This window comes from Embiotoca jacksoni, unplaced genomic scaffold (assembly GCF_022577435.1).
Source record: "Embiotoca jacksoni isolate LCO1_2020_lvr unplaced genomic scaffold, fEmbJac1.0.p SCAF_9, whole genome shotgun sequence".
Taxonomy (NCBI): Eukaryota; Metazoa; Chordata; class Actinopteri; family Embiotocidae; genus Embiotoca; species Embiotoca jacksoni.
The window spans coordinates 18365387-18382620 of record NW_027185447.1 but is presented as its reverse complement, the minus strand read 5'-3'; the positions used below and the strand labels follow the sequence as shown (position 1 = coordinate 18382620).

At 37.9% G+C, this 17234-nt stretch overlaps 3 protein-coding genes across 11 annotated transcripts in view; all 3 read left to right on the top strand.

The window, feature by feature from the left end:
- LOC138192732 (rap1 GTPase-activating protein 1-like) overlaps positions 1 to 1959 on the top strand; it is a 43011-nt gene extending 41052 nt beyond the window's left edge. For all 9 annotated transcript variants that reach the window (XM_069140332.1, XM_069140340.1, XM_069140334.1 and 6 more), the window contains 2 exons: positions 79 to 126; positions 332 to 1959. In XM_069140332.1, coding sequence (XP_068996433.1) covers positions 79 to 87 — 9 coding nt within the window. In that variant the 3' untranslated portion in view covers positions 88 to 126; positions 332 to 1959. The remainder of the gene's footprint in view (positions 1 to 78; positions 127 to 331) is intronic.
- Positions 1960 to 3480: 1521 nt separating this feature from the next.
- aurkaip1 (aurora kinase A interacting protein 1) lies at positions 3481 to 5781 on the top strand. Its single transcript, XM_069140643.1, has 4 exons — positions 3481 to 3559; positions 4470 to 4575; positions 4673 to 5136; positions 5432 to 5781. Exons 2-4 carry the CDS (start codon positions 4524 to 4526, stop codon positions 5546 to 5548), a joined length of 633 nt encoding a protein of 210 aa, XP_068996744.1. The 5' UTR covers positions 3481 to 3559; positions 4470 to 4523; the 3' UTR covers positions 5549 to 5781.
- Positions 5782 to 6614: 833 nt separating this feature from the next.
- On the top strand, positions 6615 to 16640 carry LOC138193442 (matrix remodeling-associated protein 8-like). Its single transcript, XM_069141484.1, has 10 exons — positions 6615 to 6744; positions 10860 to 10886; positions 11011 to 11325; positions 11408 to 11509; positions 11609 to 12067; positions 14668 to 14826; positions 14989 to 15019; positions 15113 to 15192; positions 15299 to 15352; positions 15486 to 16640. The coding sequence occupies exons 1-10, from the start codon at positions 6717 to 6719 to the stop codon at positions 15509 to 15511; spliced, it is 1281 nt and encodes a 426-aa protein (XP_068997585.1). The 5' UTR covers positions 6615 to 6716; the 3' UTR covers positions 15512 to 16640.
- The last annotated feature ends 594 nt before the right edge of the window (positions 16641 to 17234 follow it).

Below are 17234 nucleotides of genomic sequence, written 5' to 3'. Positions count from 1 at the left end.
GATCATTTTTGTGTGTCGTTGCTAATGTTTGGTTCTGCTTGTTTGTTTTTTATTGTCTTTGTGCATCTCTTTGTACAGAACTGTTAGCTCCACCCACATGGTCGTATTCTGGATCTCCATTTTCAGGTTAGACTTACTCTCTACCTTCTCATGGTCTCAGATCGATGAGGTTTCCAGCAAAGATGAACCTGAAATACTGTTTACATATATAATCATACTGAACCAAAAGAACAGTTATTATTCAGGTCTTTCAACTAGTTATATTAATGGAGTGCATTCATATATTTGTGTGAAGTTTGAGTTTAACCCGACATCTCTTTCATTCCAAAAGCATTCCCATAAGTCACAATCCCTCTGGGAGATGAGACAAGCGCAGGCGTTCTCGATGGCCAGTGATGAGAAGGAGGATGAAGAGGAAGGTGAGAAAGATGAGAAAAGGCAGACGGGGCCTGGCCAGTCTGCTGCTCAGTGAGGCCAGAGTGCAGCATATCCAGAAACCTGGAGGACACGGGAGAGGATGATGCACAAAGAGGGGCCGGCTTTTGCACAGTGTTGTTTCGTTCCACTCTTTTTTCTTTGCCTGTTCACACATCTATTACCTATTTGTATGTTTTTCGACCTGACCTTTGTTTTAAAAGTGCACATTTTATCTACAAATGTAATGGTTTTATTTGTAAGACATATTACTTTGTTTTAGTTGTCTTGTTGAAGCCCTGGTGTACTGGCTATACAAGGTAAAGACATTGCCATCGTGCTCTCTGTTGAGATTGTGAGAAGGACTGGTGCTCAGACAACATAACTGCCTGGATACCAAATCAGTGAAAGTATTGACTTAATGAAGATCTCTAATGTACAAATAATGCCAAATATTTAGCATCAAAGATTAGTATTTTCTAACAAAATATCCAATGTGACAAAGAATAGTTCAGCTGGATGCTGTTCAAAATTATTTTTTTGGGTAAAATCCAAACACACGGACAGTAAAACTGCAGCAAAACAATTATTCTTTTCTCTCGTGCCCATATCTCTACAGAATAACTTTCATTTTTAAATTTATCTTACTTTTTTCACTCACATGTTCTGCAGTTAATAATAGGACAGAAGTATTAGATTAAGTGTAAACCTAATATATGTAAAATCATTTTAAGCACGAGTTTCTGAAAAAAAATTATGACATAATTCAGTTGTACTTCAGCACTGTCTGTATAGTGTGCTAACATTTGGATAACCATCACTGAGTGATTTAACTGCTTTGTCTTATCTGTTATTGCAGAAATCTGTCTCAGCATTTTTTTCTGAGTTTCTTTCTTTTTCTTTGATCTATAGTTTTATTAATGAATTTGGTTCCTTCTAAAATGGCATTTATGGCGTACATCTGTTATACCATACCTCTATGTTGATTACATTCGGCATCATCATATGCTTACAATGTATGTGCTGCTTTGGTGTAAATTATAACGTCATCTGTAAAGTTCTGTCTATTTCAGGGTGCAGATCTCTTTCAGTGCAGTAAATTTGCAATGCAATTATAATAAAGCAGTGAATATTTATTTGCTTTTAAAGTGAGAAAAGGACTCCAAATACAACTACTGATTTTGTAAATAGATATTTAGTTGGAGTACGTAGTGTACCATGTAAAGGCCATTAATTTAAAATAGGACACCTTGACATTACTGCCAAGTTCACAATGTACTGTTGTTTTATTTCTCATACCCTTAATTTTGAGTATCATTTTGAGAGAGTTTTATAGAGTAAAATTATTTTAAAATCTTTTCAGACTGTTCTGTGAAATGAAAAATCTCACAATACATCCTGCTGGTCATTTCAGTTGCCTTGTGTCACAAACTGATGGTGTAAGTATAACTAGTGAAGTAAATAGTTCATAGCCAGCAGGATTTACAGTGAAATGAATGTTTTGTTCTTGTTGTTTTTATTGTAAATAAATGCCCTAAAACTTTACAGCCTGCTGTACATATCCTATTTTCGCCCATGTCACCTTTCAGTAGAAACCCATTATTTGGTTTTCTTCTTTTTGTCAATATTCTTTTTTTGCACATAAAATATTCTGGATGCCACATAGTGTAAAACCCTGCTGTGACCTGCCTACATACTGTAGATGTTCAATTTCCCACCATCTTAATAAAATCAAAGCGAGAAAGCCCCATGAATAAATGATTTGATGTGGATGCCCACAAGTATGTAAAACTAGAGCAATCTAAAAGAGGAGGCTTCCCCGGTTGTACAACTGTGCCACATAAGGAGACATATTCAGATTTAATGAGTCAATAGGAAATAACTCTGAATCATGACTGAAATGGCTTTCCAGATGTATTTCCGCACAAAACAATAGCAGGCCAATTGTAACATGTTGAATAATAGGTTTTAGAGGTAGGTCTATCCAAATTTACCACATAAATAAGAAAATTAAAGTCACATATCTGCTTTGGTCTGAAGTGCCTGAATTCATTGGCCAAAATGTTCACTTTATAAGTAGTTTTAAAGGAACAATGTGATAAGTGAGGGTAAGTCTTTGTGCATGGAGAAGTTTGCTGCTTTGTGAAGTGGTCCACGTTGATACCCGTTATACCTGGATCATGCTGGGGTTTTGTTAGCCTGTGACATCACATGTTTAAAATATATACTTGACATTTCAGTAATACAAATATGGTTCTCAATATTTCGTTCGCTTTTTACGGCTAAGTAAATGGTATGATATTTTGCTACCCTATTTTCATGCACCCCCCTTTGGTAAATCTGTCTTTTCCCGATGAATATATATTTATTTAATGTAGAACTGTCAGTCCACGAATTCCTTTTCTCATCTGTTTTTAAACAAGTCATGTAAACCCATCATAAGAAATACACCTTCACAAACGTGGAACTTTGTGTCTCCTTATTTGCACTGCTGCAATTTATATTTTATAGCCTACATGTTAGCTGATAGGAAATAGAAACTGATTATCTTTTGTTCTACAGACATTTCAGTAACAGATGTGTGGCACTTGTAACCATGGCTGTCATTTTGGGCATTTTTTTTTTTAAATTAAAGACTACAGACCACTCCGCAGCCTGATTACAAAATTGCATTTCTAGACAGCTGAAAAGGATAAAAGAAAATATTAAAATGTTGAAGCTACAGTAAGTTATAAAAGGATTCAAAGTAACTCTGATGTAAAAGGACTATAAGTGCAGAACATCTCTAAGTGCACTCTATTTATATTGTAGTTGTATTCACACAGTTTACTCAATTGTTTAACACACAAACAAACCAAGGATGCAAACCTTGTCCAAACTACTGATGACTAATTAAATAATATAAAAAAAATGTCGATGGTTCGTTAATGATTATGATGTTTTACGGTTTTAATTTGTGAGTTTATTGATATAAAGCGAAACCTAATCCTAGGAAACGACTTTTCATTTAGATGTTGCATATCTGCTCCAGCGGAACCTTTGTCCGCTCTGAGAAACAGGAGGTGCTTTTAATTTGTGTCGCACGGGCCGGAAGTTAGCCTCTGAAGTCACATTGAGAGGCAAACTCCGGTCACAGTAGCTCCAGGTAACATAACACTTTTCGTAAAAATACACGAGTTGATTGTATACATTTCGTGAGATGGTTAATAGCAGAAGTCTTCTTGCCTTTATATCCTGGCGTTATCGCGACTTGCACGTCCTCAGCGCAGCTACGTCGCTAACTAGCACGCCAGTGACAGGCCACCCGGCAACTAGAAAATAACATTATCTCAGTTATTTATGTTTATCTTGATTTTATTGCATTTGCTCGGCGACGTCGTTGCATTTCATCATTTTTATTTCAGTCAAATGTCGTTGGCCTGCCTTTGTTGGTTAATCCAGTTCAGTACGGCTGCAACTGTCAATCACGTTCATTGTTGTGTTTTAATGATAAAAAAAAATAAATAAATCCAATGACAAACTTCCAGATTTCATCGTAACGCTTTAAGTGGTGATGCTGAAACGAGGACTTTTATCTCATTATATTTATTTGGTAGACATTACTTGGTATAACTGCTGGGTTACTACCTTTATGACTTGATTGATGGATGTTTTGAGACTTTTGTTGATGGTTTTCCTTATTTTATTTTTATTTTTTTTAATGTTGTATGTCATAAATGCAATGTTTTGGGGTTTTGGACTGATTGTTAAGACAAAACACGAAAGTTAACACCAGTTTATCATAAAGGTGCCATTAGCCTTTTTCAGTTTTTCTCAACAGATGGGTTTTTCTTCAAACTGAGAAACCAAAGTCAACCTTTTTGTTTTTAAAAAAAAAACAACAACAATTTCAGACATTAAATAGACTTAAACAACTGATAAATTGACATGATAATTGGCAGAATAATTGACAATTGAAATGAATGTTACTCGTGTCCCAGAGTTATTGATTTCCGACTAGTTTGGAAGCTCTTTGGAGAACTATGACTGACACACAGCACTGCTCATGCCCACAGGACCAGTGACCATCCATCCCATTCCTGATGACTTTATTTGGATGATCATTAACAATGTTTGCTTCAAAGGTCATCCATCGTCTCAGTCTGTTAAGTAGAGCAACTCGTAAGTATGAAAACAAATCTTGTCTGTCCTCATTTTATATAATATTTCCCGTGTAAGTTTTGTCTCTCAACAATACAGAATGTCTTTTCTCTTTTAGGTACACTCCAAGCCCGTGGGGAAATTTTGAATGGGTGTCTACAACCAGTCCTTCCTGCTCACTGCTCTTCACTACAACACAAACTAAGAAACTACTCAACAGCAGCAGACAACGCATCTCCTCCGCAATGGATCCAGCTCGAGCCGGAGCTGGACGAGGCTCTCGTTCCGCGTAAACTGTCAGTAAGTCCTCTGGAGAGCTGGCTCTCTCTGCGCTACTCGCTTCTTCCTTTGCTGGAGTCTCCTCAGCCACAGGAGGACGTAGAGCTGCTGGAGGAGAAGGTGCTGCCGCCCGCCTCCGTCCCCGTTTTGGAGGATGGGGAGGGTGCAGCAACACCCCTTCAATGTAAGAATGTTCTCGAGATCCGTCGGCGGAAAATGAATCGGCATAAATACAAGAAGCTGCAGAAACGGACAAAATTCTTGAAAAGGAGAGTGCTGGAGGGCCGAGGGAAGAAGAAGCAGGTGAGACGTCTCTCTTTTCCTTTCTGTTTATTTCTGTCCTGTTAGACAAATGAATATGACGTGCCATAGTTAGATAAGAAATAAAAGTTGATTTATTTGAATTTTAATTAAAAAAGAATGTACTCATACTATTTTATCATGATGTATATTATTTGCAGTCTCTTAACTAATATTTATGTAGGATTCATATGCCCGACATGCATACAAGTATGCATATAAAACAGTTTTCCATAGCCAGATAAATATGAATTTTCTTCACACATTGACGTTGCCTGTGTGTGTTCATCCTGCACAGAAACGATTTGAGGAGGATCTGAAGAGGATTTGGATGCGAGCTGGACTGAAGAAAGCTCCAGAGGGCTGGACTGCACCGAAGATCTTTATTAAACAGCACGGAAACAGAAGGAACTGAGAAACACTGACAGTGATTCAAGTTTATGTCACACGACCCTTCACACTGGACGACTGCACATCAAACCTCACAAACCACCGTGAAAACAATCAGCCTACTTTCTGTTCTTTCCAGGTTATTTTAGGCATTTCATTGATGATACCGTATTGTCAATGCGAGCAGTTATGTTTTGTGTGTACATAATCTAATAAAAAAAAATCTCTGCGAAGCCTAAAACATGTTTTGTGGAATTTTCTGTTGCTTCTTACTTATCTGCTGATAATGGCCTGATCAGGTGTAGATGCCAACGTTTCTCTATTCATGCTGTGGATGGCAGTATTGTGCAAAGTGATAAATCAGTAGGTCATACTGGTGTATCTTCCTCTAGTGATTTCAGGCCAAAAAAAACCATTTTTGTTCATTTTTTATAAAATGTGCTTATGCAATAAAACATCTCATTGTAGACCTAATACGATACTTCTACAACTTCAATCCTAAAGCAGCCTTTCTGACCTCCAAAAAGTATGGAGGTTTCACATGAAAAACTCTTCCTGTGGGAAAATGGGGTCCAAAATAAATGTACTAAAATACACTTACTGACTTTAACTAAGCACTTTTATCATGTAAATACAGCTGTCTGTAAAGCGTTCGACTTAATGAAAAATAATTTATGTTCTCATCAGGATATGCTTGTTTTGCTTTCTGTGCTTAGAAGCATTTGTAATGAAAACAAGTCTACAACACCTTTTTTTTTGGTTTTGTTTTTTCCACAAGATGCTCTTCTATGTACCCAAGTTTCTATTGGTAAGACTTCTCGGCCCGTTTGGGTTTTGATGAGAAGTTAGTAGTTGCTTGAATTTTGATGGCGATGGAAGTTGACTTTTCGGATAACTGAAACTGTGGCACCATTTATCATATGTACGTGGTATGTTGGCGTATGATTTTATAGTTCTCTACACACCTTTTAAACTTGGTCCGCATGTTGGTGAGGAGTGCGGCACCAAATTAAACGGCAGTGTTGGATTTCATCGGTCGGCGGAGGCGGAGCGTGTTCAGGCTCCAGGCTGCAGGAACACAACAGAAAACAGCTGCTGCTCCGTGAACTTCAAGCTTTCTTGTATTTTATCTATTGTAACTCACACCACCTCTGACGGGCTTTTCAACCTCTGCTGTCAGCGCTGTGAAGAAGATGCACCTCGACATGAATCTACTTCAGGGTAAGTTCACCAGTTGTCTCGTTTTTTTTTTTTTTTTTTTTTTTTTTTCTTCTTTAAGAGAAAAGTTGCTGGAGGAAACTTTCTTTGTGCCATAATTGGATCCAGGTCAGAATGAGCCGTCCGGAACAAAAGCAAACTCGTTACTCGGGTTTGCCAACTGCACCGTGAATTGTTTCTTATTGATTGTTTTCAATAGCTTTTTCTTTTCTTATATCTGTGCAAGCTGTAATGTTGACGAGTAAATAACCCGCATTGTTTTTTAAGATGGTTTTATTTGAGGCACAATTGTTATTTAATATCTATGCATGGTCATGTTTTCTTCAGTTAGGTCCATCGTGGGTTTCATTTTGTGTTTATTTAGGCGATCTTTTTATTGACCCAAAAGTTCCTTAATGCAATTTCTATTCTTTATCCTTCCTCAAACTTATCCTTCCTTCCTTAAACTTATCCTTCCTTCCTTAAATGTATCCTACCTTCCTTAAACTTACCCAAGTAACCTTAAACTTATCTATCATATACTGTATATTCTGTTTTACTTGAGATCACAGAACTTTTCCTTTTTTTTTTTTTTTTCTTCAAAATATTCAGAGTTCTGAAAAATGTATGGCGTATTGAGCAACATGAACTTGAATATGAAAATCCTATAAAGTAACATTGCATGGGTCTGACTGCCCTCGGCCTGCTGATGCAGTTTTAGTGTTGTGAATGTGTTTTTTTTTTTGTTTTTTTAATGTTTATGGCTTCAGCCCAATGTGTTTCCAGTTAACTGCGGTCTGAGTGGAGGAGTCAGCACAATCCAGCAGCCAGTCATTACACAGTATGTGATGATAATGAGTGTTTCACGACGAGTGGGTCGCTTTGAGTCCCGATGGCATGGAGGAGGGGGTGTTTATCATGGTTGGACCATGTCTTAATGAACGACCACAAACAGGGCATGGAAAAGATTACAATTGCTGTTTGGAATAAACAGGCTTATAAACATGTCATTTAGGGCAGAAAATTATATGCTCTCACAATAAGGTAGCACGTTTGTTTTCTTTAAAAACCCCTGTGGGAAATCCCTCTTTCAGCCCACTTTATCCTGCAGAAACTTAGAAAAAAGGTGATGCCCCTCCCCCCATAACTTTTTAGTAAATTACCTTTTGCAACAATGACATTTTGGTGTCATTAGATCAGATCAGATCAGATGTACTTGAAACATGACAAAAAGTAGTAAAGACTTTACCTGATTGTACAAAGGTGTAAATAAAGTGCAACTACAGCAGGATTAACACATTTACAATAATATACTCTCTAAAGTTACCCATAGACATTTAACGCAGAAAGAAAAACAGACAAATAATTTGGTATGTTTCTACCGTAAAGGAATGATGGTCTAGTATATACTTATGATAGCCAACACAAAATACTTGTATTCATATATCTGCCATTTAATATACACACCTGAGTGTTTCCACAGGACAGTCAATAAGTTCTTTTGAATGCAGCTTTGTACTTTTAGCTGAGTCTGCAGCTGGACAGATTTGTATGATTTATTTTTAACCTGTGACTGGGCTGTGAGTAAACTTCACAGCCACAACTCTCATGAATCACAGAAATTACGCTGAGTAAATCTGTATTTTATGTTTTAGTCATACTTTGAAACCTGTTTTGTTTTACCTCACGGACGGCACTCTGGTAAGTGATCCTCCACGTGGCGGGGTTTAAGAGGACGGCAGTAATTTTACAAGTCATTTGCTAAATGTCTGTTATTATCACGGGTAATTCAATAGCACATTGGGGAGTCCCACTGTTAAATCAGCCTTGTGAGTCAACAGCCTGTGTGTGTCTGATGAGAGACAATTACAGGGGCTGGAACACTTTGTTTCAACATCAGCAGGAAAGTTTATAACCTTCAATAGAAAACCCACCAACGGTTTCCAGCATGAGGTCTCCTCGCTGATGCCAGTGTGTGTGCTGAAATCATTTCGCTCAGCTTCAAGTAGCTATTATTATGTAATGTCATGAACTTACTGCATAGAGGCACAGTAGCAGAGGCATCCAGCTCGACGGTGAAATTGTTTATCACACAGGTGTGTGATATTGTTTGGATGTGATGAAATTCTCACTCTCCACTATGTGCAGCCATGATGAGCTTAACACCTGGATAACAGATTTTGCACAGCCCACTGTTGTGTAAAAATGTGCTCAAAATATCAAAACTCAAAGTTCTCACAAAAATGCCCCCCGTGAGTGTAATACTTTTATAGAGATCATGTTGACTGGTTGATTGATCGAGGCAGACGGCTGCCTCACGTCTTAGTCTGTTCAAAACAAGTTTTATTCTCCCCACTGTCACCATTATTTGCTAATGTGGAAACTGTTTCTCTCTATAATAATTTAAAGTCTCTACCTTACTATGTAAAGTTGGAAAGATGACTTATGTTGTGATCTGGTGCTATAATAAAGGAGATGGAATTGAAAATTTAGATCAACATTATTGATGTATTCATGTGAAAGTAATATTTAACTGTACTATAAGTGGTCAAAGTGGAGCTCATGTATCAACTCTGGGTACAAGATTCATCTATAGATATGCATCCTATGTTATAAACTCATCATACTGTATGGTGCACAAGTAAAATTTTAATCTGTCAATTTTAATTATAGTTGTCAAATTACAGTCAAGTAAAAAAAAATACAAATTCTTATGTAAAATACCTCAATTTTTTTTATCAGCTTAATCCAATTTAGACAGATGTTTCTCGAGAAAATGTTCAGTAATTTACAGATTCAGAACATCTCAAGACTTCACTTTGATCTACTGATCACTTACAGGCTCTACAGAACTCAACCGCCAGAACTTTAACCAGAACCAAGTGCTGAGGCCACTTTACGCTTCCTCCTAACGCTGGCCCCTGGTCTGTTTTAAGATCCTATGGCTTACTTTTATAGCTCTTATTATAATATTACTGATCTCCTAGTTCTGTACAAGCCTGTTCATAGCTTGAGATCCTCAGGCAGATGTCTTTTTCCTGCTCCAGATGCCCATCTTAAAAAGAAAGGGGACAAAGCATTAACAGTCACTGTCTCAAGCCTGTGGAATTACCTGCCTGATGAAATAATCTTTTAAATCCCTTTTTAAAAGTTCTTTTGTTCATTTAATTAGTATCCTTTCTTGGATTATACATGTTTTTTTAAAAAAATTTTTATCCTGAAATCAAATAATTTATGTATCTGACTTTGCTGCCCAGCTTTAGTGAAATAATTTGAGACCAAAAAAGTTTAAAAGTGCCAACAAATCTTGGCGTTTTCAAATCTCTAACATCAGTGCACAAAAAAATATTCTCTATTCATTTGAATAGAGAATAGACTGAATATATCTCGACATACAGTACATTAAAAAAAAACCCACTTGCATCTATAGTTCTCAGTACCCATTAGCAGTATAGTGAAAAACACACAGGTGTTTGGTCCCTGGACTTTTGACACCACGTAGTGGGACTGAAGTGAGCTGAATAAGAGCCTGCCTCTTAGTCCCCTCCAGGATCATGGCCTTGCAACAAGCCAGCAGCAGCAGCCAGGATGAATAGGGGCTCTGTATGCTTTGGCGGCACGCGTCTCCGTTGGCCCTTCAGTAAACAGACAACGAAATAGCACTGTGGGAAAAGTGCTTTAGAAATAGCGAGTGTGCTGTAAGAAAACTCCCTGGAGTGAGAGAAAACACAAACAGCAAATATATTGTTGAGTGTTGAATATATTGTTGACATCCGTTTTATTTTTCAAATGTTTTTTTTTTTTTTTTTTCCTGTGTGGGACTTCTGTCTTAAAGTATTGCCTTTCCAGCATGTGCTTGTGTTTTTTTCCTTCAAATCTTTCAACTGTCCTCTCACTGAACCCACTTCTGCTCCAACTCTGACATTTTTTTTGCTGCTGGGTCAGTACATATTAAATCTAAAACCTCCAGGCAGTTTGACAATTATTCAGTGTGGAAGTGTTTGAAGTATTTCTCATGATGAATCTTTAAATAGCCTGATATCTGTGAAGAATTTGCATAATAAGGTAACAGCAGAAAGTATGGATTCAAAGCATCAGTCAGCTACAACTCTAATCATGCATGCTTTTGTTTCTTTCAGTTCTTGCTGTGCTTTTCCTGTCAGGAGGTAAGTCATTCTTATTTCTGTGCACAACCTGAATAGAAGTTGAATAGTAGCTCATTTTTGATCCACTTCTGTCTGTCATTGCTGCATTGAATTTCTGAGTACATGTGTTTGTATGTTGTGTCAGCTTGGGGCCAGAGCAGCAGCAGCAGCAGCAGGCTCGGTGCAGTGGTGGAGGTCAAGAACCTTACACTCCCTGCAGGGTCGAAGGCCGTCCTGCCCTGCCATAGCCCTCGCATGGTGTGGACCCAGGACAGACTGAAGGACCGTCAGAGGGTGGTGCACTGGGACTTGGTCCCCAGCAGCCCAGAGTACGCTGTGGAGCGAGTCCTGGACATGTCGCCTGGAGCCCGACTGAGGGTCTACAACGGCTTCAACAAGGGACGCATTTCCATCCCAGACTCTGCTTTCAATGATGGCAACTTCTCCCTTATAATCAACAGTGAGTCGTCTTTAGTTTCCAATAAACATTGTTCTCAGACATATATAATTTGATCTTATTGTTTGGATGCTTTTCTTTCCAGATGTGGTCACAACTGACAAAGGAGTTTATACTTGTAATTTGCACCATCACTACTGCCAGATTCACCAGTCCATTCAAATCCAGCTCAATGTCACGAAGTCAGGTGAGGCCTTCTGATCGTAGAGCCTAATTTGATTCCTTGTGCTGTAATGCATGTAGGAGATTAAACAGCAACGTCTTTAACACTCAAATGTGTTTCCAGTTCGGAAAGAGAGGCGATACTGGGATGGAGAGAAGACTGTGTTCGTGGTCTTGTTGGGCAGCTCTGTGGTTTTGCCTTGTGTGAACCGGCGCTCCCTTTGGAGAGAGGGCCTCCAGGAGGAACAGCAGCAGGTGGCCCACTGGGACTTCCAGGCCCCCGGAGTGCGTCCCGATAAGGCCGACCGACTGGTGGACCTCTATGCCTCTGGAGAGCGCCGGGATTATGGACCACTCTTCGCCCAGAGCAAGATGGGCGTGGCGGAGGATGCTTTTACGTTAGGAGACTTCTCACTGTACATCTCCGACCTCAAGCCTGTCAATAAAGGCCTTTACTCCTGCCACCTGCACCACCATTACTGCGGGCTATATGAGAGGCGTATCTTCAGACTCACCGTGGGACCTCCACTTCCGTCTGTCCTGACTACAGCACCCACAATTTTCCAGAATGAACCAGAACCAAGTAAGCCACTCAGAACCAAAAACAAGACAAACATCCCTAAAACTTGTTTTTTCCCAGAAGTTAGTAAGGGTAAATGGGTTTTTCCCATATGGTTTCTAGATTGAATTGCACAAAGAGGGAGAAGACTGTTCCTGGGTTTTGGTATATTTATAGGCATAGTTGGTCAGTTAAATCAGTTCTTCTTCGTGCCAATTTTTCCTCCGTCCTCCCTGTTTTTGTATTTGAGCTGAAGAGGGAGGAGGTCGAAGGAATGCAGGAGCTAGTTGAGTAAGAAAGAAAGACAGATGGAAAAAGGAAAGAAAGAAAGAGAACAAAATATTAGTTAGGTTTTAGTTGTTGATTATAAATTCAGCATTGCATATTTAAAGCAGGATTTTCTTGGAGTCATCTATTCGTAGCATTTGCTTGAGAGGCTGTTTACAGTAAATAGCTCTAAATTGGCTGCAAAGGAAGTGGTCTTATTTTCCTCGCCAACTGTTTTCATTTACAGCTTTTTCATTTTACTGGAGATATTTTAATTGCACTGTGCAGAGGAGTAGTCTCCAACAGCTTGTAATGTTGGGAGTGGATTGTCATATGTTGTTTTTTCCCCCCTCAATTTGACCTCATTTTTCTCCAAAAGTCCCAGCCGGGTGTCTAGACCGGTTCCACTGTATCTTTAGTTTTGTTTATTCTTACTTTCCCATTCTCTGCTCCATCTCCCTGCTGATGTGTATCAGCCTGTGGTTGAGGCATGTTTACCAGCATTCAAAAGGAAATGGGATACATCTGTTCAACATCTGGGCCAGCTGTGTCATGAAAGAGAAAAGTAAGGGGAGGGGATGACGGTATGTGTTAGAATATACAGTCTCCTCCCCCTTTAAATAAATGACAGTTCATTTAATAATGCTGTGAATTATGTTGAGAAGACATGCACACATGGAAAGATGGCATCCTGCCCACTTCCTCTGACTAAACCTCATCTAGGAATTCAGGGTCTTCACGCATCACTGATCTTGTCTGTTAGATAAAAGCAAGTTGTTTGTACTCACCCATGTGCCAGCATTCATCCTAAATTACAAATGGCATGAGAGGTTTTCATTTTAATGGTGTAATTATTTACGGTGTGAACAGATAGAACATCCACTCTCTGCTATCGTGAAGGAGGCGTTACGTGAGATGTCAGCAACACAACAGAAATCTTAATCTTTGAAAATAAAGATGCTTTTCTTTCAGTTCATTGAATTGCAAATGATGCATATTCCACAGGGTATAGAAAAAGAAAAAAAACCAGTGTAATCTCTGTGCAGCATATGTGCATTAGCCTTTAACACATACACACATGTCAGATCTGTCAGGAAAATGGTAATGGGCCACTGCCGCGACATGGCTGTGCCTCTGTTCTGGACACTTTGGCTCTAGAGACAATGACCTTGGACATGTCTTTTCATTTTCATGCATATTAGCTACATTATACAGTGACGGCTGATGATTACGACCCACATAGGAGGTGGGTGATTAAATCAGAATAAGTTTTTTTCTTTTTTTTTCTTGATTGGCTGGTTTTGAAAGCATCGGTCAGAGATAATACATTGCATGTTTTCCTCATTAGTCACTCAGTAGTGTCTGGCGTTACGCGTGTCCAATTTAGCTGCTTTAATGAGAAACCACTGAGTGAAAGTACATTAAAACATATATTATAGATGAAGAGATATGCTCAGTATTTATTCTCTGTGATCAGACTTCTGTGACCAAGCTACTTTTGAATTTATGAGAAATTGTTAGTGTGTAATTGCAGCAGCTCTGTAAACATGCTTTGATGGTTATTCTGCAAAAGTAGCTTTAAATTATCTTGAAGTTTATGTTTGACATAAGCATTTTTGTATTTGTTTTGCTTGTCTTTTTTATTGATTACAGTTAACTATCTAACAGGTACACAAACAGTTTGGGTCAAGTGAGACTGTAGCCTGCCTGCCATGTTATCAGACATGTATTTAGACTCAGCCAGCAGAGTTCAGTGAGGAGCTTTGCTGAAGGTGTTACAGATTTCTTTTCCACGCATACAGAGAATAGATTTCTGTGTTTTCGTGTGAAGACTTAAACAGTCCCCTAAATGGAAAACGAATACAGAAATGCAGACAGACCACGTTACAGAATTTGCCTCTCTTTCCTCACACTTCTCTTTTTCTGGTCAGCATGTGTTTTTCTGAGGAGGAAAAAAAATAACAGCTGCATGACATCAGGTCTGGAAGTCATTACCGCCAAACAGTGGTGTTTTGACATTTAACTCTCTGCTCTCCCTCTTTTTCTTTCTTTGGAAGCAAATGAAAAAGAGGTAGGGGGGGGGGGAATACAAATTTGTACTCATGTAAAACAGCTTTTAAGTTTGATCATTGTTTATTACCATTATGTTAATCCAATGAAGCAATACAATAAATCACAGTTAAAATGTGAGCATAAGTCTTCCACAACATATTACGTTGTTATTTTATTATATCATAAGTTCCCTTGATATTTACAGTTTGTAATATTCAGTTCTTCTCTTAGGCTGTGTCTATGTGTGAGACAGTCAAATAGTTTATTTCAGAAACTGTTTAATTTTCTAAATATTTTCCCCTCAGGGACTGAAGAGGAGGAGAGTCCGCATGTGGTAAACGTCTTCTTCCCTGAACATCGGAGTTATTTCGTGCAGCATTTGGGATACTTCCTGGCAACATTCCTACTGCTGGCGTTCATCGTCATCGCTGTCATTGTGCTGACTCGACGACGCAAAAAGAGAGGTATTGTGTACATGTGTAGTGTAACTGCCTCACTTATACTTGGCTTGTGTCTCACAATTGGTTTCCATACTCATAAAAAGCATACTCATTATATTTACTAATGTACAGGTTGCATTTTACAGAAACATTGTTAGAAATTGAGTGTTATATTTTTTTTTTCAGGGCTGGAGTATGAGCTGGGTAGACCTGATCAGTAAGACATTATCATTCAGTAAATTTTATTTAAAAAAAAAATTCCTTTTCATAAAATCTAATGGCAAATGGAATAACACTTCTTCCTGTGCAGGGGAAATGTGACCAGTGGAGATGAAATAGCATTAGACTGCACAGAGCTGAAGGCCTGTAACCAAGATGATATGAATTCAGGTGCAGTCAACCTCATCCACAGACATGCATTAAACATACAAGTGCATTAACAAATTAATAAAGGTGCTTTTTTTTTTCTTTTGAATAACCTGTTTTGTCTCCACAGAGTACAAAAACAACCTACTGAAAGAGAGAGATATGGTGAAAGACTGCAATAAGGGTGAGCAGATGTTTTGTATTTCAGTGAATAAACACTAAAATAACATCCTTACAGCCTCAGAGTAGCTTCAGATAATAAAAAAAACACGTTACATGTTGTTTTTATGATCTCCTTCTCCCTCCTCCTCACTCAGACTTTGATGGAAAGATGTGGAAGTGAGTGCGATATTTCTGAGATGCTGCTGGCAGGTCCAGGGCAAACACCGGAAAACTAAAGGACCGTGGAGAGAAAGGAGAAAAATAGAAAAACCCAGGAGAGGACAGGAGGAATGCTCCCTCTGCTGTAAACTTAGCACACTACGCTTTTTCACTAAAAGGCATCATCATTTTTTTCCATGTTATTTTTTATATATCTTGCATTTTCACCAGCTGTTCTTGCAATATGGTTAAACATATATTTGATCCTTACTCTTCCTTGGATAGTTGTTGTTGATGTTAAATACTTGCCATTTTCTTAACCTTTTAAAAACAGTTTTTTATTAAATGCATGCTGTTTATTAAGGTATGTTTATCATTTACTGAGCATGCTTATGGAGCTGCTAGCTCACAGCTCTTATTAATTGTTGTCATTTGATAATTCTCTTTTTTTTTTTCACAAATTCTGCTGTACTGTTATTTGTAAGCAGTATTTAATCACGGTTAGTTTACTGTATGTAGACAGTTTCAAAGGGTGTTTGAAAACAATTGCCACCAATTAATAGCTAAGTACTAAAAGAACCAAGTCTTTTTTTTAATTAAAAAAAACTCAACTCTGGTGACGATCTTTTTTTTTTTTTTTTTCCTTAGAAATACATAATTTCAGACTTATTTTCTTCCCCAAATAATATTTTTTCCAAATGGACATACTGTATAATTTTCAAAGGCTTTTTGGAATACATCTATTCACTGAAATTTTATCAGGGGATAATTCCTGAATTTGTATGACAATGGACTAAAGGCTCAGTCTGTGAAAACTCAGGAAAAAAAAAAATATTTGAACCATTTTTAAATGGGCTCTGCAGTACTTTTCTTTTTTTTTTTTTACAGTGTACCCTGGTTTGTAAAACACTGAATTTTCATTAGTGAATCTGCTGGTCAATGATACAGGTAGATAAACTGTGTGGTTATAGTGCAGGGAGGTTTACTGCAGGAAGAAGTGTCTACTATACCATTAATGCTAAATCGGAAAATGTAGTAATTCCTTTTTGTCAGTCTCTGTCTCTTGCACACTGGCTTGCTCACCCGCACACTGTCTAAGGCTGGTCGCTAATAAAAGATTTCTTCTAATAAAAAGCCACCGTGGACACAGACTATTTTGTTACATTTGTCCGAAGGTGCTCCACAGACATTACAAACATTTTACGCATTAATTTACATTTCATTTGAATGAAAAAGGTAAAAGGAGTGAGGGTAACTTTTGAGGTCATTAACTATGGGATGCCATATGCTGTGACATGTTATTAACATGTGTATATAATATGTGTCATATATTCCTCATATATAATGTATATACATTATAAATAATCTACTATTGTGTATATCATTTGTAATAGTATAATATAAATACAGTATAAATAATGTATCTAATATAAATATAAAAAAAAAGATATATAATATATTTTTTAATATGATGTAAATACATCGTATTAAATCATATATATTGTTGAAATATATATATTTCAACAATATGTTAAACGCATATAATATTGTGCGTGTGTGTGTGTAGAAATGTATACACAGCCTATATATGTGTATACTTCTTTATACAATAATACTTGCGCACTCCCTCTTTGTTTGTGTCACGACTGCGCTGTACAGTGTACAGTAAGGAGTGTGTTGCGTAAACCGGGCACTCAGGCCTGCGCACAGCCCAGACACACCACTAGATGACAGCACTGTCTCAC